The sequence below is a fragment of the Syngnathoides biaculeatus genome, chromosome 22 (assembly GCF_019802595.1).
Source record: "Syngnathoides biaculeatus isolate LvHL_M chromosome 22, ASM1980259v1, whole genome shotgun sequence".
In the NCBI taxonomy this organism is placed as follows: Eukaryota; Metazoa; Chordata; class Actinopteri; order Syngnathiformes; family Syngnathidae; genus Syngnathoides; species Syngnathoides biaculeatus.
Window position 1 is genome coordinate 13,722,116 of NC_084661.1, and position 19,218 is coordinate 13,741,333.

Consider the following 19,218-nt stretch of genomic DNA (forward strand, 5'->3'; position numbering starts at 1 on the left):
GGGACCTCCCTGGGGGTCACACTTTACAAAGGAAGTTTCTAAGGATATTTCCAAGAGTGGCCTTCCTAAAGAGGAACGGTCCTGCTACTCTTGGATCAGAGGAGATTCCAGGGGGAAGTGCGCGATCCCGCTCTACTCATGGGAACTAGCTCGGCCCGTCTTCAGCAGCCCGCTAATAACCACCGGGGATCAACTGCCATCCGCAGGTTTGAGCCCCTGAAATCCCTTCACCAACACTGGACAGCAGATAAGACTGAGTGGATCATCGGGACTTCAGATATGGAAGCCGCAAGTCTCGGATTTATGTGGCTGTTTGCGGTGCCGCTGCATCTCTTTGCGGATTCTCTGCCATCTGCAGGTCGTGGTCAAGATAAATAAGTAAAAGGCAGTTGGACTTTTTCTTGGAGCTGGTTCACCTTCGACCAAAATGGCTAAGAACGGCTATTTGAATGTCCCTCTGTCAGTATGCAAACAATGTCAATCAATACGTACACGGTGATGCTATTGGGAGTTTAGAACTTCCAACTGCCAGACTTGTCTGAGTGTGGAACCCAAGGACTCGCTACCCCAACTGGCCAGAGGAGGGTGTGCTTTCCTCAGACTGTCATCAAGGATGTTCTGTGAGGAATGTTTGAAGGTTTCGCTCACTGCTCACTGGACCGTGTGACTTGACTGAAAGCGTAACGTGATATGTGCATCATACCTTTTAGGGGTACGAGCTTTTATCACTGGTAGAATCTTCTAGGGTGGGCTGGACTGGGAACTACTCTACTGTAGCTAGAAACCATACTGTGCAATATCTGAAGGGAGCAACACTGACTATCTGTTCCGCTGACAGCGAGGTTCCCTTTTCCCACGCAGGTGGGTCAGGAATGTACCTTTTGAGAGTCATCATGACCCAGACTGAAAGACCTCCGTGAAGCGATGGGTTTCCCACTGAAAGGTGGTGCACCTAAAAGGACCTTGGGCCCCCTGCCAATGTGGCCTGGGTTTGTCAATTAAGAAAACACTGAGCAATCTGTGTCTGCTGAAAGAGATCCTCTGGGCCGGCTCTCCAGGCTGAGAGACGGTCTTTTGTTCCTGGGCGTGTTTCGCATACTTTCAAATGCTCGATAAGTGCAAGGCAAGTGAAGCCCCGCTTTATGCTTGCCCACTGCAAGGTCTCGGAGGGGACAGGGAGCATGGTGGCAGTACAAAAGTACTACCCCTCCTCGCTGTGCAGGTTTGGTGGTCCTAGGTCCTGACCAGGGGAACTTTGTTGAATGATCCCCAAACATCCATATGCCTACGTCTCTAGGAACCTCTGCTATTCCTTGATATCCGATTTATAATAATTTAAAAAAAAAAAAAGATACCTGCCAATTTGTGGCAGGGAAATTTAAATTGAGGCAATTGGAAGATTTGTGGCCAGGCGTGGTCCAAAGTGAGTGGCCCGTCAGCGACTTTTGTTTTATCTCATAAGTTATTACCGGAACACATCAGTCATTCTTTGCAAACTACCTCATTTTAATTGAGTCCTGATAGAACTTGCATTGCAAAGCAACTCTGGGAATGAGAATTCCTGACGGTGACGGGGGATCAACAAACTGGAGAATACTACTAATAGTTCTCAAACTGAAGTCGATGAATTGCCTTTTCACCGTCAACTGGAGTGACGCTATAAAAAGCGCGACAGCTCATTTAGCGAGTTCCTTTCGCAACTTTTCATCATAGGAAACTCCGAAACAAATTCTTCCCAAATTGCGCTATATTGCACTTGCTTAGTGGAAGCTCCGTGATGCTTTTTATGTCCGGCCCGCGTGCACACTTCCATTAGACGGCTTTAAGAGCGTGCCGAGTGCTCTTGAAAATGAGTTTCTTGTGGGAGCCTCCTCGTATGCGTCGCCGTCTCCGCAGCAGGCCGCCAGGGCTTTGTCAAGACGGCGTGTGCTGCTTTAAGCCCGCCGCCTCTCAAGACACCCCCCCACACCGCCATTATGATGCCGTACTCAGTCGGGCAGAAAGTAAAAGAGCCTCTTCTGCAGTCATGAGGCCACACCGGCGTGCTACACAGTTCAGTGTTGGATATTTGTGAGTCATATAAACAGAAGCGAGGGAACTGAAGTGTCACAGAAGAACAAAATATAATTGGGGATTATATAAGTGTCGAAATCCTCCACTAAGTATTGAATTTTTCTTCAAGTGTGTATTTTGGAAAGATCTTATAGCAGAAGCGATAAATATACTGACGTTCAAAACCAATGTAAAACACTGTTAAAGATTAAATTCATCTTGCTTGTTCATATTTTTGCATTGTTGTTGACTTTTGCACATTTCTGTAATAACCCCCCCCACCCCAGCCTCCTTCCCATTTCTAAACTGTTCAGCTGTCCTCAATTCTTCTCAGTCAACTTCTTGTGGGCATTTGTGTGTCTGCCCATTGGCACAGGTGCTGGGGTGTGCTCAGTGCGCAAATTTGGGACTTGGCCAGGTTATTCATGCACGACCGGGTCCATGTTTGGCCCGGTCTTTTGCTTGCATTCTGCAACGTTTCCCTTACTCATCTTTGACCCGCCACTTTCCCCCAAACATATTTTTAGCTCATCCGGACTGACCTACATCTATTTTTCTCCTTGTAAAATGGCTTCTCTTTCCGACCCGACCTCCCTTAGGTGTGTAATTCTAAGTTTGTATTGTCATGTGTATGCCAAAAATTGTACATTTTTAATCACAACACTTTCCGGCTCTTCTTGATAAAAGAAGCGATCTGCATTTGAGACGTTTACGGATTTTTATTCAGTGGAAACTCAGACGTTGAGCAACATTCCAATGCCAAACTTTACTCATGTGAAGGAAATAAAAAATACAGTATACTGTGTAAATATATATATATATATTTGTATATATCAAACCACACCTGTGTTCTACAGCCAGCAGTGGAGGAGGCTAATACGCTAACACATTGACTGGTCGCAAAAACGGGAGAAATGTCAGTGATCTTAAACAATAAGTCACCTGTTCTGCACAAAGACACATTTTTAACGATAGCAATGCTCTTTTTTTTTTTTTTATAATTGTTGAAAACAAAAGCACACCCCTCCCCCCATCATATCATATTCAATTTATTTATAGGATGCTTAGATAAGCACGTCCAGCACTACAAATAACACCAGCAGTGCACTTAAGGGAGCGCAATTCAACACTTACACGGCATTGCTGAAATCAGATTATATATGGGCTCAATTGACTTAATGCATATAAAGAGACTAGATCCTATTAATGAACAGGCCGCCCTCGGGCGCCGGCCCGACCCGAGAGCAAGCTAATCTGGCATGCAAATTAAATCTTGCCTCTGCGCGCGTGTGTCCGCAGGTTTAATGCTATCCATTACAGTGTTTCCACTTATTTATATAGACGATTATAAAAGAGTAGCCTCTAGGAAAAAAAAAACAAAAACAAAGGGAGGGGTTTGCTCTCTGCTGTGGTGCTTCGAAAGCGTTTTCATCCCTTGAAATGTTGCCCCACGTAGAGAAGGGCAAGCACTCATTGATTGGTTCAGCCTCTGACAAACGCCTTAGGAGACATGCAACTGCTTTGACATCCAGACTTAGTTGGCGTGCACAAAAAATAAAAATTTACATTGTAAGCATGATGAAGTGACATGTTTAGCCTAGGTTGTTAGAGGAATTTTTTTTTTTTTTTTTTTTTTTAGGGAAATCTCTTAAAATGTGTTTGAAATTATATTAAACAAAATTACAATTTAAAGTATCGTAATTTCTCGAGGAGGAGCTCTGAGGTTGGTGGCGCTCATTACCATGATATATGTAAAGGTGTAACATAAGACATCGAATATCATATCGAAATGCATATGTATAGGTTTTTCACCACGCTATGTACTTGTATTTTTTTATTTTTCATCAATACCTAAATATAATGCGCTCTATTGACCTTTTTGAAAATATTTTTGGAAAAATTTGCGCATTATTTTCGAGAAATTACGGTAATTTAGTTTTGGTTTTAGTTTGTACTTGGTGTAACCAACATGAGAACCCGAGAGATGTTATTGGGGGGCTCGTCTTTGGGAAAGGATGCACTTATCTATTGGGGTGGCTTAACAAGTTCAGGAAAGAATTTTCTGAAAATCGTTTGTCCACGAGCCGACTACAAGTCAGCTCCGGTCCAGATTAAATGTATTTAACCCCCCCCCACGTCAAAGTTGGCGCAATTGAATACTTTCTCTGGATCTGACACAAGGGTTCCCTGACAAATATAAATAAATAAAGCCTTCCAGGCGCAGGTACGCTTGCGTATGTGCACCTTATTTCAAGCACAATTAACTTGAAATGGAGTGCTGCAGGATCAATAGTCCCCCGTTTGATCCGCGAGGGGGTTGTTGAGCTGGATGTCACTCTATGGAAATGGCGCACGTATGCTAATGCCGCCAGTTTAACAGCAACTCTGAGAATTTACTGTTAGCTGCCCTGTTCCAGGGCGACGGGAATAACAAACAGCGGGGACGCGCTCGTGAGCCATCTTCCCTCATGCCGCGTTCCGTTCGTCTTAAAGAGAAAAGCCATTTAGAGCGAATGAGCAGGGAGTAACACTAATGCATGTTGAAGAGGACTTGCAGTACGTCACGGAACTTGACGTGTTTGACTGCAAGTAGCTCAGCTTATGACACACACACACAAAAAAAACCACTCGCTGACCCCCGTGCAGGCCTGTTCCTTCATCATATAAACAATAAAAAAACAGCGAATCAAAGGCAATTCCCCGACGGGTGCTTATATGAAATGCAACGTTCAGGCGTCATACCTTTTTCAACACCCCCCCGCCCCCCGGCTCGGAACGGGGCATTTATTTGCAGGCCTCTGTTTCAATTTAAAGGCAATGGCAGCCGAAGGAGGCACAAGGGACGGCGTCTCATCACTGCCACTTACCACTCTTATAGGCCTGCTGCCTGAGGAGGGAAACCTCAGCAGGCAGACAGGCAGCTAGCCAGCAACCCCCCCAACACTCCCCACCCGCCTCAGCAGTGAATCCCTCCACCAGTCCGTCTTGTATGGCCCGCTGATAGCTTCGTATTTCCAAACCCTTTTGCATGTTGTCGGCTTCACGGTGTCTTGCAGAACACTGTGCATATTTTAAGATAGTTAACGTTACATCTCCAGTGGCAAATTCAACCCAACAACATTCCCTTTTCTTGTAGTTATATATTAGACCTTTCCGACTGCCGATCTTAAGCTCCGCCCCCCTTTGCTCCAGTTGCCATGTCCCACAAACTTCCAAAATGAATGACTAGACTGAACAGAACAGGTTTGAAGTAGATTCTCTACCGCATATTCCAGATAATATTGCGGTATATTTTTTTGCTAAATGCGTCAGATTTGTCCAAGAGAAAATTATATAATAAAAAAATATATACTGTATAAAACCATGCCTGTAAATGCCACACAAGTGATATCCTTTAGGCCATTCCCTTTTAAAATCCGACTAAATTATGAAATCAATTAATGTCACCAATGCTTAATATAGAGCTGTTGAGAAAAGACTTTGACCCCAAAACAGCGCAACTTTCCAGCTCAAGGACGTTCCTGGGAACGCTCTTGAAAAGACGACATACGGACAGTCCTCGCCTAAAGGGTTAATCGTTGACGAAGGCCAAACAAGCGCCTCTGAAAATAGCAATGGCATTTTTTTTTGGGGGGGGGGCGATTAACTCATTAGAAATTCAGCATCGTGCACATACTGGGCTGACGGTGGGGGGTAAATTAGTGCTTGGAGATGAATTACTGAGCCAAAGGGAAGTCACATGTGGGACTGGCATGTTAGCAGTGGAAAATACCCCCACCCCACCCCACCCCTCAAAAAAAATAATTCTGAGACAATATTATTTGGACAAATTGTCTCACAGGAAATGAGCATGGAGGAAAATTTGCAATTTGTTTTGCTCTTCAGAGAAGATCCCCCCCCACTGCAAAAAGTGAACATCTGCAAAATAGAAATACCCCATTTAAATACATTCCCTGTGTTTATCATATTAATGGTACTTGAGGACATATTTAAGCCTTTTAAACAATTTGAAAACAATACAAACACTTTTAAACAGTGTATTGAGTGTGCCAGAGCAATGGGGAGCAAAAATGTACAACTGCAGTCACAAATTATAAACAAAATACTCATTTTCTTTCAGAGAAATCTTTCAAGTCTTCATTATGCATCGTATAATCTGAAAACAATCACAGTGCAGCTCAGCCTCTATCACGTGAGATTTGTTAACTCATTTGAAAAGATTTATCATAATAATTGAGACTGTTTTATTGAAATTAATTAATACTTTCCGTAAAAAGAAAATATTTCCATTTATTTACCATTTGACTATTTACCATGCTATTTAACTATTTAATTTTCACCTTTTTTTTTTTTTTATTTGTGCACATTCTTTTATTTAAGAATTTATTTGATTTTTGCCGGACTGTTTCGTGCTTACCCATCTCTTGATTTTTTTTTTTTTTTTAATTTATTTTTATTTTTTGCCTTGGAGGGGAACCCAATCCAAATCTAATTATCACAAAACCCCATTTTCCAGTCAGACCAGTAAAGTGGTGACACCGCTGCATCGCTCCTCCGCCACCCTGCTCCCCGTTTTTCCGTGCGCGCGCCATCCATTTTGATTTCAATTAAAGATCCTGAGTGTGACTGTTGGAGAGAAATTGCCTGCCTTTTTAATTAGCAAGTCTAAGTTGGTGGAAGCAATTGTTTTTGTATTTTTTTTTCGTTTTTCCCCTCCCTCAGCACTTTCCATTTGATGAGCCCGCGACTGCCATTTAATAACCATGAGTGAATGTGTGTTTTTGTCACGCGCGCGCACACAAACATGTCATTAGTCATTCTGAGAATATTTCATCCGTTTGTGTGTTTTTTTTTTTTTTTTAATTTATTTTTTTTTTTAACCGCAGGTGGGGCCTCTACCCGCATTGGCAATGAAGAGGTCAATGCGGGTTTAGGACCACATGGTGCGGCGCAGGCCGCTGCCCGCCAGTCAATAATCTATTACAGAGTGCCCCCCCCCCCCCCACCGGTCCCCCTATCCCCAGTGTGACTAATGCACTGCACAGAGATGGCCTCCCCGAGGTTAATGCTGCCCCGCTGACCCCGCTCCCCTTCTAACAAACTCCGTCACCGCTTGATCGGGAAAAGATGCTCCTCGGCCTGAAAGGAAGGGGTTAATACATCACAGCATAATGTAGAAGGCCCCACTTGTATAAATATTCGGCTGTAAGGATTACAGACAACTACGGCCCAATAGCGAAAAAACTCAACACGCACAAAAATACTTCATAATTGCCTGCATTGCCAATGTTATGGTCCAAAACGTGAATATACCTCAAACGTTCTTCCCAAAATTTGAAACTCAACTTACAACATCACCCTTACCCCTCTGTTGTTGTGTCTCAATGCACTGCTGTCATTTTAAGTGAGTATCGTAATTTCCGGCCTGTAAGCCTATTTGTGCATTTTTTTCCCCCCCTAACAGCCGCAAGGGGGCACTCGAGCAGAAGACCGCTGGAATATATGTGCCGAGGAAGTGACTTTTACAGGTCCGGCCCTGTTAGCGCTGCACTAGCGTGTCACTGCCATGATTTTTACCAGTATGTTTTTTTTTTTTTTTAACCGGCCCTGTTAGCATTAGCGCGGCGGTGCTGGCGTTAAACTCTCTGTGTACTGTCTTTCTTTGTAAATATCTTATTTGAATGTGGGTTTCAATGTGGGTACTTGCGCCCTTTCCACAGCTGCGGCGTATGTATGTACCAAATGGTATTTCCTTTACAAATGTACTGCGTGGGGCTTATAACCAGGTGCGCTCTGTAGGCCGGGAATTACGGTAATTTGAATTACTCCGCGACCCTATTGAGGATAACCGGCTAAGAAAATGGATAGATGGTTGGATGAATTTGAATTACAAGATTGAAAGCGTTGTCCTCACATTTCGATCCCGGACCCACCTGTGTGGAGTTTGCATGTTCTCCCCGTGTCTGCGTGGGTTTTTTCCGGGTGGGCACTCCGGTTTCCTCCCACATCCCAAAAACATGCAACATTAGTTGGACACTAAATTGCCCATAAGTGTGATTGTAAGTGTGGCTGTTTGTCTCAATGTGTCCTGCGATTGGGTGGCAACCAGTTCAGGGTGTACCCTGCCTCCTGCCTTTGACAGCTGGGATAGGCTCCATCACTCCCGCTACCCTCGTGAGGATAAGCGGCGAAGAAAATGGATGTATGGAAAGTGCCGCTACTCTGGAACTGCATGTTCCTCCCAAGTATGTGTTCTTAAAGGGGCTTTTTATTTAATTTAATTTTTTTTAGAAAGTGGCCACCCACCTCATTTGCATGCGGCGATATTTGCGCTCCGGTTATAAGTCTCGTAAATGAATCGGTTGCACATGGCACCGCCACATGGAACAGAATACGAATCTGCGCCATTAAAGCCGCGTCTCTTTGTGTCACCGTGGCGCTGCGATAATAAATCACCTGCCGCCGCCGCCGAGAGACGCTCGTCCTTTCAGATTCTAGCGGCGGGGCCCTGATTTGAGGGTGGGCGTGGCCTCGCCGAGCAGACGGAAATTAGCCGCACCTGAATGACAAGGCAAAAAAAAAAAGCTGCCACCCCCAGAGGGACTGTGATCTACACACAAACTCCCTTTTAATAGACTTACACCTCATTTGGCCTCTAAAGCTTGTTGAAGGGTCCCAAAGGACTGGGGGCGGCGGTGGTGAGGTTGGAAGGCGGGCCCCTCAGAGGTCAGAGCCGCCGCCGCCGCTCGCTGTTAAAGCAGCTGCGGTGAAAGTGGAAGCTTGATTAGACGGCCATTCACGCCCAGAAGGGGACCGCCATGATGGTGGCGGGGGGGGGGGGGGGGACAATGCCGCAGTTTCCTTTTGCAAAACAACTGATTTGAAGACAGTTTGAGACTTGATCCCCTCAACCTTCACGAGCTAGAATGTTTGCTGCAAACTAATGAGATCCATTCAAAATTGAATAAAACTGTTGTAAAATAAAGGAGCCAATGGATGGGGGGGGTAGATGTAAATTCTGAATACATAAACATTGATTTTCCGAGTTTAAGTGACACTGCTTGCGAAATGGGAAACCGGATCAGCTTCAAATTTGATTCGAGTTGAGCCTAGTGAAGTTCATCCATATTGGACGTGGTTTTGGAAGCCACGCTAAATAAACATGGCTTCCAAAATCACGTGCAGTCTGCGTCGCATTTGAATGAAACAGATCTGTTTTGACGAGAAAACCGCCCTATGAATATGATTGAAAAGCCGGTTTAGCCCTCTTTTTTACTGAGCCAAATGATGAATATTGCAAATTTTGAAAAATGTGTGTATATTTTCCATCCCTTTTAGATGGTGCAGGTGTACTGCTTCTGTGATTGTATAAAGTCTGGAAGAAAAGAAAAAAAAAAAACCTCAACTTACTCTTATCTGCTCCACAATTGTGAGTCCAAATCCAACACACCAATTACTGGTCCGTGTTACATACTTTAAAAATGAACTTTTCTTTAAAATCTTGGGTAAAAGTTCTCTCTGTGTCCGCAGGTCTGCCGCGCACCATCAAGTATCTTGTAATTGCGTACAAAGAGAGATAAAATCTGAGGTGAGAGTTTTGAAGCACTTCATTTTGTAGAAATATTTCAAGTCGTCATTCATTTTGATGTGCCAGATGAATACAAAGGGGCCTTTCCCCACTGCGTCATGGCTTTAATAAGGATTTCAATCTTGAATTAATCAAAGTTTTAAACAAATGTCACCAAGCAAAGATCGTCAAGATTGACATGCCGGGGTTTCTTCGTTGTTTATACGCTTAGCATGACATCATCGCTACTTTTTGAAATATTTTATTCCCGTGACATCTCACAGCATTGATAGTTCATTATTCCTGAGGCGAGACCTCTTTGCAGAGCTCACAATTTTTTTTTTTTTTTTTTTAAATAATTCTCCCGTGGGGGTTAAGAGAGGCGGGGTGTAAAGTTTGCATTTTAAGTGAGGCGCCGCGCGGCATCTTCACTTCCTGAGCTGAAGTGCGGCCGAGGTTAAGTGGTCCCTGGGCTCACGGCGCCCATCTCGGCCCAAACATGACAGCTGGGGACTTGACTGTTGCTATGGATATCACCCCCCTGTTCTTCTTTCTATTGGGGGTCTTGTTCATCCACCCCCCCCTCCACCCCAGTGCTTGCAAATGCCCCCCGACTGCTCATTTGAGACCATACAAGTCCTCTCCACGCTTGCTTCTTTTCCGTGTTAACGCGTCAACTTTGGTGTTGTTCTTCCCCGTTTCGAAGCGCACGGAAAATGGCCCCGGGTGTACTCAGATGCTTAGCTCGGATTTGGAGCTGGAACATTTCCTAGAAAGGACTCCGGCGCGATGGAAGTGGTGTGTCTTACCACAATTAAAAAAAAGAAAAAAAGAAAGAAAAAAAAAAAGACAAGCGCGTAATGTTTCTTGGTAATAAAGATGTTTTGGGTCATTGCTGTAGGTGTCGATAAGGTGTAGGTGAAATGTAAGTGAAAAGCAGGGAGCAGGCGGAGGAACAATTAGAAAGACGGAGGCACGCACTGGAAAGGAGAGGAGTGAGGATTAGCTGAAGTAAAACAGAATATTTGTGCGTGAATGTGAGGGGCAGAGGACGAAGAGTGAAGCTCCAGGGAGAAGAGATAGCGAGGGTAGACGACTTCAAATACTTGGGGTCAACAATACAGAGCAATGGTGAATGTGGTAAGGAAGTGAAGAAACGGGTCCAAGCGGGGTGGAACAGTTGGCGGAAGGTGTCTGGTGTTCTATGTGACAAAAGAGTCTCCGCTAGGATGAAGGGCAAAGTTTATAAAACAGTGGTGAGGCCGGCCATGATGTACGGATTAGAGACTGTGGCGCTGAAGAGACAAGAGGAAGCAGAACTGGAGGTGGCAGAAATGAAGATGTTGAAGTTCTCGGTTGGAGTGAGCAAGTTGGATAGGATTTGAAATGAACTCACTAGAGGGAGAGCCAAAGTTGGACGTTTTGGAGACAAGGTTAGCGAGAGCAGACTTTGATGGTTTGGACATGTCCAGAGATTAGAGAGTGAGTATATTGGTAGAAGGGTGCAGAGGTTGGAGCTGCCAGGCAAAAGAGCGAGAGGAAGACCAAAGAAAAGATTGATGGATGTTGTGAGGGAGGACATGAGGACAGTTGGGTGATGGAGAGGAAGATAACACACTGTGGCGACCTCTAACGGGACAAGCCGAAAGGAAAAGAAGAAGAAGAAGAATGCGCACAACAATACACAACAGGATCTTCTCTTTGGCGATCATTTACGTCAATGGCATCCATCGTTTTTTTTGTTGTTGCAACTTCTCGGTCCTTCACCCACCAAAAAGTTTATTGAAACTTGAAATGGACGGCTTTGCGTTGGCGTTCTCCATGCGCCTCCGCGTGACCCATGATTCCCAGCTTACTCTCAAATTTGGGGCGGCGTAATGAAAGGATCATCGCGAGACAGCAAGTATGTGATGAATGTTTGAATTGGTTTAGCGGCGAGGCCGCCGTTATCAGGCTCGATCTCTCCGGCGGATGAGTCGGGGGGTCTTTTGCGCTCATGGCCGTAATCCCCTGCGAAACAAAATGGGCATTAAGTGAAAGTAATTGCTCTCATGAACGTCTTGGATTTAAAAAAAAAAAAAAAAAAATCTTTTTATCACACCTTTCTTGAATAGAATCCGTCCATTATCCAAGCTGCTTATCCTCACAAGAGTCAAGTGGACAAGAACGTGCCTTGCTCTGTCAACAAAGACAATGCAGCACAGTTTATGGATGGATTTTTGGTGCCCCATTACTCTTCGGGCATTACCTTCTATTTACTACGACAATGAGGTCCGTGATGAAAAAGTTTGACACCCCTGTTGAAATATAGGCCGCTACAGCACGCCGACGCAAAGTTTTAAAGTCAATCTGAAAGGCTGTCATAGCTAGCTATTAATCTCTGTCCAATAAGAGCCTTTAAAGTTGCGAAAGTTGCGCGTGGGCCAGCCCTTGTCTGCCGAGCGGCTTTCTCCAAGGCAGAACGGGGGTCTGCTGAGAGCATACATGAGCGGTCCGAATCTCTCGAAACAACACGACATTGCATCCATCTTGCCGTGCTTTGGCACTGCGCGTCGGCAGCCGGGCTTCCCTCCGGAGCCTGTAGACCATCACGCGGCGATTAGAGGAAATTTGTACCTCAATATTGTCAACCACTCGCTTGCCGTGCCTGCGCCTGCACAGAAGGCAGGGCCAGACGTTTGGGCGGCGGCCAAGCCTGCCTGACCACATGTGCGGAATCCAACCCCCCCCCTCGCCGATGCTCATTTCGGGCGGCAGGAAATATACTTATCTCATTTGGATAACAACACGCTGCCTCAGGTTCTAATGTTGCACCGTTCCTGGCGAGGCGGACGGGGTCAATTGTACTTTTCACGGCGCGACCAGGGAGTCTTCAGCTGCGAAAATGCCTGACAGTGAATTTGGAACCATTTGCAGTATGGACTCCCTTTAGTGTCACGTATCGGGCTAGTATGACACCGCCGTTTGTATGTATTAGGGAAAAATCCAAGTAGGCGGTAGTTTATATGTCAGTGTTTTCTGCTGGCTTTCCCCCCCAGAGTGGTGGATGCTTGACATGATTGATCGCCCCGGTAGATGATCTCCAATACAAAAGTCATTATTGAACAGCAGGGCTGCCGTTGTGCGTCTCCCTTTTGATTTAAGTAGTATATTTTCATGATCTATAAAGAGGCCAGCTGGAGAGAAAATGGTTTGCTCTCAAACATTTAGTGTCTATAAGCCATCGCGCTCATGATTGGGGAAATGATTGCTACCCCTTTTACGCCTTTTTTTTCTCTCCCCTTTCGTCACGGTAGCATCGGTTGCGCTGAGCAAATTGGTAATAACCGGCTAGATTAACCCCAATACAATGCTGATTAACATTAGCTTGCTCGGCTAAATAAATTCTGCAGGGAGTGTAATTGAACTTATCTGGAATATTTAAGCGCGTCTGTAATCTTTCTTCAATTGTGCGCGCGTTGGGTTGTGTAAATGCTTGTCTCTAAAAAAAGCTTTAATCACGTCTTTGTTTTCGGGACAAACGTGCCGACTGAAAATGGAAAAGCGGCGCTAAACTAAGCGCACAATATTCTTGTACGTAGTGGAAACAACATTTGATGGATTAATCCCAGAATTAGAAATCACGATGTCATCACAAATGGGGTGTGTGGTTATTGGACAGTAAATCAACCAAAGGTAATACCAATGGACAAAAAGCCGCGAGTGCTTGCAAGCTAGCCTAAAGGTGAACTCAACTACCAAGAACTGAATGGCTCACTAGTGCCAGAACTGACCAATCACTGTGACAATTTTCAGAGGAGTAGTATTCGTACCTGAAGGGCCCCCTAAAGCGACCTCTTAAGCACACATTTGGTGACATCCTTCTGACAATCCAAGTGTCTCGGCACAAAAAGCAAGAAACGAAAAAGGGCAGTAGGCGAGTGTTGCGCTCAAATGAATTCCTTCCCATTCACTTCAATTGCCACACGATTGGGGCCGTGAAGGCCAGTTCGATACTGCGCGGTGAGGTGAGGACATCCAAATTGGAAAAGACCAGACAATATAGATATTTTTTCAACAGATGGGTTTTTTGTTGTTGCGTATTCTTTATGATATTGTTAAAGTTCTAAAGAAATGTTTAATATTCACCTCTAGTGTCCACTTACTAAGTTAAAATCACTCAAACTCTGTTTCCCACCGTTGAGTAAATGGCAATACTGTAAGGCTTCTTCAAATGTTGAATTGAAGTTAACGAAAACCACAAAAGTATTTGTGTTAAAAGAAAAGCTGTAAAAAAACAAATTTTTCTTTTTTTTTTTTTAACTACCGTAATTTCCAGCCTATAATCTGCGACGTTTTTCACACGCTTTCAACGGCCACAAGGGGGCACTTGAGCGGAAAAGATAAAGATGAGACCGGTGGAATATATGTGCCGAGGAAGTGACTTTTACCAGCATGTTTTTCCTTTTTTTTTTTATCCACCCCTGTTAGTGCCGCACTAGCGGTTAGCGCTGCACTACCGTGTTGCTGCCGCGTCTCAGTGATTTAGGTATGTTTTTTTTTTTTTTTTAACCGGCCCTTTTAGTGCTGTGCTACCGCGTTGTTGCTATGTTAAGCTAAGCTAAGGTATTAAAACTTTGATCTTTCTTTCTTTGTAAATATCTTGTTTCAATGTGGGCACTTGCTGCTTTTACACGGCTGCGGGATATGTATATACCAAATGGTATTTCCTTTACAAATGTACTAGGTGAGCTTTATAATTAGGTGCGCTCTGTAGGCCGTAAATTACATTAAGTGATTATTAGCACTTCTTTTTATGGTTCCCTTTGTTTTGTGAGCCTTATGATGAAGTTCCAGCACTAAAATTCAACATAATTAGACTCAAGAATGGCTGAATTATTTCAGGTAACCAATACAATACATGCGTTTTCTGGCTTTCGTCAGTTTTATGAATAAGAGGCTACTGCACTGTACGTTGTTGCTTTGGTTGCAAAAGTCTGGCAGTTTCCTAGCAGCGGCTTTCCTCTTGACAACCAAGCGGACATCTGCAGACATGAATCTGTTCACTGATCTCCATCAGCAAAATCTGTCGTCGCGCTTCTGCACGCCGTCACGTGGACGTGAATGACAGCAGCGTCAAAAAGTCCCTGCTGCACAAAGACCTTGCATTTTAATTCGAGAATCGGTTATGTATTTTTAGCGTTGGTCCTTTTTTGTTTATTCAGAACTTTGTGAGTTAAAACGGGGAAAACTCCACCGCATGCTTCTTTTCGGCCCAAGTCAGCTGAAGTCTTCCCCGCGTCAGGTTAATCAGGTGCAATTTAAAATCCAAAATTCCTGACAGGACGTTTCGGGAGCAGCTATCTGCGAGAATGTTCTGCATGGCTGTCTGAATCAAATACTGGTTATGTCTTTTATTGAGCTGTTCTAACCTCTGTCCACTCTCATTACGGACAGGAGGCAGTGAATTTCCCGGCCAATCAAGACTAACGGCAGTGGACAGGCGCGGGGCCGCCACGCTTTTAACGAGGCAGAATGCAAAGGAACCCCAAACCGGTCCCACCGCGCTCGGTGGGTAAGGTGGAGAAAATGATACATAAAGGTAAGCAGATCGTTACATTTATAAACTACAAATGGGGTTAGAACAAAAAGTAAATCATTTTGGTGAAACTGTTAGCAATCTATATTGCTGAATTTCATCTGCGATTAATCCCAAACACACCGCTATCAATGTCCCAAAACTCCAAAGCGGGGCATAACTTTCTGAATTACGAGCTCATTTTTAGCATCATTCCCGTTGTGCAGTTTGCCGAACTTTTTTAAAGTTGGTTGATGGCTGCATCTTCTTTGTAAGCTCTTTCACCGTTGCCAATGCTCACAAGCTCCTTCTAGAGGACATTAACGGAACAACATTAACCCAAAGGTACAATTGTGTGCGACATTGAAAGAATGCAGTTTTGTGGTTTAAAAATGAGGTGGTGAGGTTGGGAGGTGAAGCTAAATCCGAGCGTTCTGGTGCTGAGGCACACCAGCTGTGTTTATGGATTCCTACTGCACCTGCTGGGGTTACTGAGCGAGTGCAGCGAGGGATTAAGCGCGGGGGCACCAGGGGAAGGGGGGGGGTACCGCGAGGGGCGCAACACGGAAGAACGACTTCGTGCGAAGGAAGCGTGTCATCCCCTCCCTCGCGTCTACGTGAGCTTTGTCACTTACTGCCGCGCGTTTTTGGGGGAAAAAACGGAAAGTTGCAGTCAGTTGAGATATTTTTGGGGTCTGTTTTGCCGGGACGCGCTCGTTCTTGATTACTACGTTGACATTTTACTCGGGAACGAAGCTGATTAATGCGGGCGAGCGCAGAAGCGCAGCGCTCAGCACTTCTCGTGATCACCGGAGATGGATTAGGAAAGGCGGCTTTCAAATTGAATGTACCTCTCCCCGCTCGGCCCGCTAATTGTACCATTTACCACCACTTGAGTCAGTGACCGCCGCTATTTAGTCAAACTAATGATGATGCACAGTCAGAGTTATCCCCTGATAATTAAAGCCGGGCTCCATCTCTTCTCCGGTGTTAGCGTTTTTTTCTTTTTCTTCACTTTTTTTTTTTCATTTGGGCGAATTAACAGTTGCTCTGGAGAACAAATCGAGTCACTTAGTTCCTTTAAATTAGTCGTGGCGTTATCATCTACGCAAATGACTCCCATACAGCACAGCACCCCCTTTTCCAAAATCCATTTCCCGTCACTCATTATTGACGACGTAAACTTGACGTTCTCGTTTTGAGGGTTCGGGCAGGTGAGCCTCGGCCGCGAGGATCCGCACTCACATACTATAACATCGCAATGTTAGTATCCTGATATATATTTTTTTGCATAATCTTTTTTTTCTAGATATTTACAGCCTTCAAGTATTTTCCACGTCTGTAATTACTGTAGGGTTTTTTTTTTTTTTTTAAGACCATGACTGCGGTAATGTAGATTATTGATAAACTATGGCGCATTTGGGACAGAACGAAGGAATCACTTTTTATTTTCTGTGTGTTTTGAATCGTAAAGCTTCCAAAATGCTTGCGCCTGTGGGGTTACTTGATCGTTCGGGCCTGCCTATTTTTGTCCGTCTCGTCGAAGTTCATTTACACGGACCGATTGTTTCAAAACGATCACAAAACTGCAGTTAATTCACCAATGCATTTCTCAAACTATTATCCATCCACTAAAATGCAAATAATGACTTGTGAACATATGACGGCTCTACAGCGACAGTTTATCTTCCTTTTTAAAACGTCACATGTGCAACATTGCTCCCCCCCCCCGAAAAATCCAAAATGGCTTTTTCCGCGTCAGGCCTGTCACTGCCGCTCATAAACTAAAACGTCGCGAGTGCGTCCCTGGAAAAAAAAAAAAAAAAAGCACCGCATATGTTAGGTGGCGCCGCGCCCATGCAGAGTGGCGGGCATAAGTAAATGAATAAATCGGCTGATGTTGAATTTTCCCCTCACTTGGCTCCACTGACGCAAATAGGATCGGTGGTAATTTATAACGCTGTTAGCGAAGGCCGGCGCCTGCCGCCTTTCTTTCGGAGGACCCCGTGGGGGGCTCCCGAGCGTCCCGCTTTGCTGTTCCTACTCGCGACAGCGAGGCTGGTTATGATCATCACATGCCACATTTAGCCTGCAAATTGTGATGAAATAGGCCCAAATCCCTCCTCAGGTGGACTTAGCGAAGTGTCTGCTGCCGAGAATGAAGGAAAACCAGGCCCGGTGGGAACAGTTTTTTCTTAAATCCACTACATATTTTATTGTTTGTGGCTTTGGAATGTTTTGGGTCCCTCCTGAAATGACATAAAAACTGCAAAATCTTCTGAAATCCTCCCGAAAATACACGTTTGCAGGCTGTCTAGCGCATCAGCCGACTGTACACCATACGCACACGAGGTCTCGGAATGACAAACTAATAAAGTAAGAAAGAAACTGTAAAGTAACCTCACTTCAAAATCCTTTGTTTAGAGAAACAGTGTTTGGCATTGCAATCTGCAACCCCCTCAAGTTTGATCTTGGGGAGTCGGTGTTTAAAAAAAAAAAAAAAAAAAAAAAGCATAAACAACAAAAGCATCACATAGTGACCTTCGAGTGCACATAATCACGAGTTGCACACACACACACACACACATAATGAAGGGGAAAATCCCTTGTTGGCATCAGCGTCAAATTAGGGAAACTCAAATCACTAACAAAAGGAGCGACGTCCCCCGTATTGCCCCCCCTCTTTCCCTGGTGTCCTGGTCTACTGTTTCCCTGTCACGTCAAATTCCTCGGAGGGTTTTCATGTGACACAAGACTTGAAAGTCGCTTTGCCCCCCCATTCCCCTCCCTCGTCGCGTTCGTTGTGTGCGCTGTCAGCGCAAAGCTTGGCAACCGCTCTCGTGTTACTAATTAGTCGTGTTTCATTAATTATGTGCGGCATCTTCGGGTAAACAGTTTATGGGGTGCACCTGTACACTTTAGACCAGGATCGAAATATGCAGTGCAAAGTCAAAATCGCGCCACGACTATTCTAAACACAACATTCTGGTTAATTTCTCGATTGCACAATTTTTGTCCATCGCAGGTTTATTTTTACCATGTTTACATTTTACCACCCTCTCTGTCGTCTGAAATTTAACATTACAACTACTTTCCTTGCGAATGTCACGTGACCCCGACACCAAAAACTCGATCAGCAGTCTCCCCGCGTTTGCTGCGATAACTGGCAGAATTACATTAGGGCGTCGATGAAATGGATTGAACCCAAAGTGACAAATATGTTGACGGTAGCACGGCAGGACCATGAAAAATGATGAAGACCGTAATTCCCGGCCTACAGAGCGCACTTGGTTAGAAGCCTCACCCAATACATTTGTAAAGGAAATATCATTTGGTACGTACATTGGCCGCAGCTGTGTAAAAATCGCAAGTGCCCACATTGAAACACGACATATTTACAAAGACAGTACACAGAGAGTTTGACGCTAATGCTAGCGCCGCGCCAACAGGGCCGGTTTAAAAAAATCATACCGGTAAAAATCACTTAGACACGGCAGTAACACGCTAGCGCAGCGCTAGCAGGGCCGGACCGGTAAAAGTCACTTCCTCGGCACATATATTCCAACGGTCTCACGCTTACCTTTTCCGCTCGAGTGCCTCATTGCTCGTTGTTAGAAATATGCGCAAATTAGCCGTATCACCGCATAAATCACAGAGTTGAAAGCGCGTGGGGGAAAAAAAAGGCGCGGGTTATAGGCCAGAAATTACAGTAAATCTGCTTAATTGTCATCGTACAAACCCAGTATTTATGAGAATGCTGTATTTAGAGTAGTGGGGGCACGTGCAATGTATTCTTGTTTGGTTCCCCTTTAATGAAGAGAGCATTCAGTTAATCAGAAATTAAAGGCAGAATTCTTAACACTGCAGGCGTACCTACTGTTGTGACCAATGAGTGGATCTTTTTCTAGACCCGAACCCCCCAATGCGGGTAAAAGCAGACTTTTCCGTCCCTGTGGCCGCATCCCAGGTGCTGTGCTGTGCTCTCGTTACGCCAAACAAAAGCTTCCATCAAATATTTACCCGCAAACAGCCGAAGATCAAG

At 44.7% G+C, this 19,218-nt stretch overlaps 1 protein-coding gene across 5 annotated transcripts in view; it reads left to right on the forward strand.

The window, feature by feature from the left end:
* fbxl15 (F-box and leucine-rich repeat protein 15) overlaps positions 1-19,218 on the forward strand; it is a 50,844-nt gene that overhangs the window by 12,075 nt on the left and 19,551 nt on the right. For 3 of the 5 annotated variants that reach the window (XM_061811152.1, XM_061811151.1, XM_061811150.1), the window contains 3 exons: positions 9,391-9,481; positions 9,583-9,640; positions 15,056-15,200. In XM_061811152.1, coding sequence (XP_061667136.1) covers positions 9,391-9,481; positions 9,583-9,632 — 141 coding nt within the window. In that variant the 3' untranslated portion in view covers positions 9,633-9,640; positions 15,056-15,200. The remainder of the gene's footprint in view (positions 1-9,390; positions 9,482-9,582; positions 9,641-15,055; positions 15,201-19,218) is intronic. The other 2 variants (XM_061811153.1, XM_061811154.1) reach the window with 1 other exon arrangement.